The sequence below is a fragment of the Branchiostoma floridae genome, chromosome 10 (assembly GCF_000003815.2).
Source record: "Branchiostoma floridae strain S238N-H82 chromosome 10, Bfl_VNyyK, whole genome shotgun sequence".
NCBI lineage: Eukaryota > Metazoa > Chordata > Leptocardii > Amphioxiformes > Branchiostomatidae > Branchiostoma > Branchiostoma floridae.
In genome coordinates, this window is record NC_049988.1 from 21,121,744 (window position 1) to 21,126,533 (window position 4,790).

The 4,790-nt window shown below is 40.9% G+C and overlaps 1 protein-coding gene across 1 annotated transcript in view; it reads right to left on the reverse strand.

The window, feature by feature from the left end:
- Positions 1-3,041: 3,041 nt before the first annotated feature.
- The window catches only part of LOC118424258 (cyclin-dependent-like kinase 5), a 7,442-nt gene continuing 5,693 nt past the window's right edge, over positions 3,042-4,790 (reverse strand). Inside the window, exons 8-11 of the mRNA XM_035832802.1 lie at positions 4,493-4,562; positions 4,137-4,197; positions 3,765-3,845; positions 3,042-3,265 (exon numbers count right to left, since the gene is read on the reverse strand). Coding sequence (XP_035688695.1) covers positions 3,167-3,265; positions 3,765-3,845; positions 4,137-4,197; positions 4,493-4,562 — 311 coding nt within the window. The 3' untranslated portion in view covers positions 3,042-3,166. The remainder of the gene's footprint in view (positions 3,266-3,764; positions 3,846-4,136; positions 4,198-4,492; positions 4,563-4,790) is intronic.

Here is a 4,790-nt window from a genome sequence, read left to right on the forward strand (position 1 = left end):
ACGTACGATGACAAAAGCCATGCGCATTCACTTAGAACAGTTACCGGACATTGGATCCCCCCCCCCCCCCGTACACTTTTGCTGGCCATTTCTTTTTGTACTCTTGCTTCTTCTTCTTAGAAATACAGGACAATATGCTTGTGAACAAAAACCCGAAACCCAACAATGATTTTCCTTGGCCCTATAATCCCCACTTATATCCTAGCCGTTCTCCATCCCCTTGTTGCAATCTATTCTCCATTTAGATTGCTAATGTTAATGACTAAAGTGGTGCAGGTTTCACATTAGGCCCTCCGAGTGCTTTTAATTTATCATCATCTCCCAGGTTTGGGGCATCTGCTCTTTGCTTACTTAATGTTAGACATTACCTTTATTAACACAGGTGAAATAAACAACATGCTACCCGGGGTTATTGAACCAGGTTTTGGGGACACCTGGTTTTATATACTGCATGTAAGTTCACAGGGATTTAGCGGGGAAAAGAACTTTTCCCGGTGGTTTTAAGTTCACGGTAGCACCATGCACTGTAGTCTTACCGCCATGGAAAAATGTTCGCGGTGGTTTTAAGTTCGCGGTGAAGCGGCCACCGCAAAAATTATACCCACCGGAACAGTTTCTGAATTTACAGTAGGAGTCAATGAACTCCAGACAGCTGCTTGAAACACAAAGGGGTTCAATAAACTCTGGTGTGGCCTTGGCACCAATTACAGATTAAATTAAAAAAAAATAACCAGAAGCACAAACAACTGCAACTACAGTCAAACCTGCGTAAGAGGGCCACCCAGGGGACTTACAAAATGGTCTATGTGGACAGGTGGTCACTATAGTTTTAACGATTCTTATTTTTGTGCATGTGGGAAAATTATCTATTCTCTCCTTCCATGAAAAAAAAACCTTCGCAAAAGTACATGAATTTACAGCATCTAAATCATCAGTATACTGGATACTAAAGTAAGGCCATGCCAATCTAATTTGTCGTTTCTTGGATTTCCGGACCATATTTTCTTCCGATTTGAAAAAAAAAAACTTTTCCTATTGATGGCCACACCTCATGTTGACAAAATTTCACTGCCTCTCCTTTCTCAAATTAACTAGTAGCTCAAATTCCAGTAGCTGTACGTGCCTATTTTGGACGGTACATTTATCATTTGTCTTCAAACTTTCAACTTTGCTACCAGGGAACCCCTAAATGTTGAAATGTTGTTATTTCTGTTATGGAATTCGAGTAAGTCCCTCGATCTTTCCTAGTCCCGACTTTTTGCAGAAGTTTTTTTAAATCTTTTTTTTACCATCTGACCCATTTTTTTCTGAAAAAATCCGAGAAACAACAAGCAAAATTGCTGTGGCCTAACTACAGTACTAACTAACAAAAGAGACAAAGTTTACATCTCAAGTCTCCAACTTCTTTATTACAGTCTCTTCTCCTACAGACTGGAACAGAACTAATCTAAACAGTTCACAGGATGTAACATTTCGTCATTACTGATATTGCACCAGTTCAGGTTTGTAGTTTACACTAGGAGAAAGGAAGAAAAGAAAGAGAAAAGAATGAGTACAACAGGTCAGAGAGAGAAAAGGAGTGAGGAATTGAAAGTTATGGATTTCTTTGTTCCTATAAAAATGGCATCAAATGTAACGGTCAACATGAAGCTAATATAAAAGTAGAAATAAAGAAAAGGAAATATTACCTTCAATTCTAATCCTAACTGGCATTTCTCTAACTGTCCAAGACTAAACTTTCCTCTATTTTCCACAGATTTGTTATTTCAGCCCAATGCGATGTTTTAAAGAATAAATCATTCTCATTCTTACAGACAGTGGCTGGTAGTGGTTTAGCTGAGGTCATCACAATAATCTTCAATATGTCCCAGCAACACAACCACACTGGAAAATTAGACACTGTAAGCTATATATAAACTCAGACATATCTTCATAACTATATACATGATGATAAGAACAAACGTACTGTAATATACAAGTCTGTAATATACATGTATATGTTTCACCAGGAACAAAGAGAGTAAAAATAAGTAAGTAAGGTAGGTGTGTTCATGAAGGTTAGACAACCAGGTAAACAATGTTCAAATACAATTCAATCTCTACAACTGGATAAAAAAATGGAGATTTACTTCCAGTTCCATATGTTTCGAGTGACATCCATCACTCTTCTTCAGCGTCACTAGAATGAACTGGCAGAAACAATTCCATACAAGTACAGCTAACTAAAAAAATTGGTTGAACCACTAACTGCTAGGGATTGTTTGCAAATGTCACTCAAATGTAAATCATGTTTGCACAGGCAGATAGGTGTGCTCTGTCCAATAACGTGAGATTTTCAACACGGCTCCTTAAAGTCAGGAGAGTGACTTTATAGATCTAAAGTGTCCAACACTTCACTGTCTCCAGGACCCGTCCCTCCGTCCTGAGATGGACAGTTTCATGTTGGAATGGATAAAGATTTTAACCCATCCATTAAAAGATTCTGGACTCTACTCAAATTGATGAAAATGTTTGTTGGTAAGCTTAAAAAAATGGATTGAATTAAAAAAGTAACAACATAGACTCCAAAACAATGAGTGGGGAAAAAAATAAAGCTGGGCACTATGAAATGGATTCTGACAGAAGACAGCTAGAGCCATTAATAACACGAATCGTTCATCATTACTCAGTTCTACAAAACAGAAGTTCCAAACACGCCAGGTTCTCGACAGCTGTCAATCAATGACATTGACATGCCAGGTTCAGGGTGTTGACAGCTGTCACTCACTCACACCTACGGGTCAGGTTCTCGACAGCTGTCAATCACTCACACTGACCGGTCAACTTCTTGACAGCTGTCAATCACTCACACTTACAGGTCAGGGTGTCGACAGCTGTCAATCACTCACACTGACAGGTCAACTTCTCAACAGCTGTCAATCACTCACACTGACAGGTCAACTTCTCGACAGCTGTCAATCACTCACACTGACAGGTCAACTTCTTGACAGCTGTCAATCAATCACACTGACAGGCAAAACAGGAATGTCTATTTATCTCAGTTCTTTCCTACCCACAAAATATAACTTTTGTGATTTCAAGAAAACAGCTAATCCGATTGGTGTTGCCATAGCAACATGATAGTACACGTTCTTTGATCATCGCAGCATTGATGTGGTTTCCATGGTTACCCTGTTCTAACGGCTGAGCTGAGGTCGTTGAAGTACGGATGGTTTAACCCCTCGTCAGCCGAGAGGCGATGGGCGGGGTTACAGACTAGCAGCCGCTGCAAAACAGGACAAGAACGGCACGGTTATGGGACAGTGATTTCTGTTATAGCACAATTACAGACTAGCAGCCGATGGAAAACAGGACATGAACGGCACGGTTATGGGACAGTCATTTCTGTTATAGCACAATTACAGACTGACAGGTAACACTATAAACCTAGAAAGACACTTTAAATCCACAAAAATTAAAAATAATTCTTTTTGGGAAGACAGTAACATTATCTTGAATTGATGATGTTACATCATGATGCAGAATACCAGTAACTAAAACATCTTTTATTCTTCAAAATCTGCCCAACTTCTGGCTGAGCTTCCCAGAACTCAGTAGAGTTTTCCTGAAGATAATAAAAATACACCCAAATATCCTGCATCATCATCATCATCATCATCATCGCCATTATCATCTCACCTGTAACAAGTCCCTTCCCAAACGTTACCTTCCCCCATCTCACCTGTAACAAGTCCCTGTCCTAACCTTACCTCCCCCCATCTCACCTGTAACAAGTCCCTTCCCTTGGGGCACAGCTTGGGGACGACCACAGCTAACGATGTCGTGACTTGGTAAATAGGAAATGGCTGCAGGAAAACAAGAGACACAATTGATTGTTTTTGCGTATATCCTGTCTGTCACATCTAAGTCCTACTTACCTCTCCCAAAAAGGACAAAAAGACTTTTCACTGGAACTTGCTGTGCAGACTCAAATGATATGGCAATGTCGTAATGGAATGCATTTATTCATCATGAGGAAACTGACAGCTACCATAGGTAGAACAAAGGTAAGAGAAAACTGAGGTAATGACTGGATGGAAAAGTCCTACCTTATAAGAAAGTGAAAGCCCTCCCTTAAAAGAAAATGAAAGTCCTACCTTATAATCAGGCAGTCTGGACATGCCTGGCCAGGTGTCTTCTGTGGGAGTCCCCAGCAATGTGCAGCGGAGTTAAGGAACTTTTCTTACTACAAGGAGAACACTACAGAAGTCTTCAACTTTCACTCGTTTGTAAGGTGCATCTGATCTTTGATTACACAATCCTGCCATCTGCATAGCCTGCTGTAACCATGGATACAAAACACCATGGAAATGCATCTTCTACAGTTACTGTAGTAAAACCAGTCCTGCTAGGCAACCTCATTCCCCTGGGCACAGAGTCCCATGAGGGGCATTGCCCAGTACCATGTAGATTATAAAAAAATTGGCAAAAAGTAAAGCCCATAAAAGGATATCTGAATATCCTCTTGAGTTGGTCGTCCACATCGTTTCCCGGGAACAGCGGCCTGCCGGCGTTGGCCAGCTCTGGGGAGGAACAGAGTCAGCGGTCAGTATCTGGACATCGTGGATCTTACATAGTCTCTACCAGACTCTGAATCGCTGGAAAAATCGTAGAAATGGAACAAATAGAGGAGTAAGCCGGCCTGAGGAATATAGCTCTGACTCCGTGGATTGCGTGCTGTTCCCTACCCAGCTATATTCCTCTGGCCGGCTTAATCCTCTATTAGGTCCATTTCTACGATTTTTCCAGCG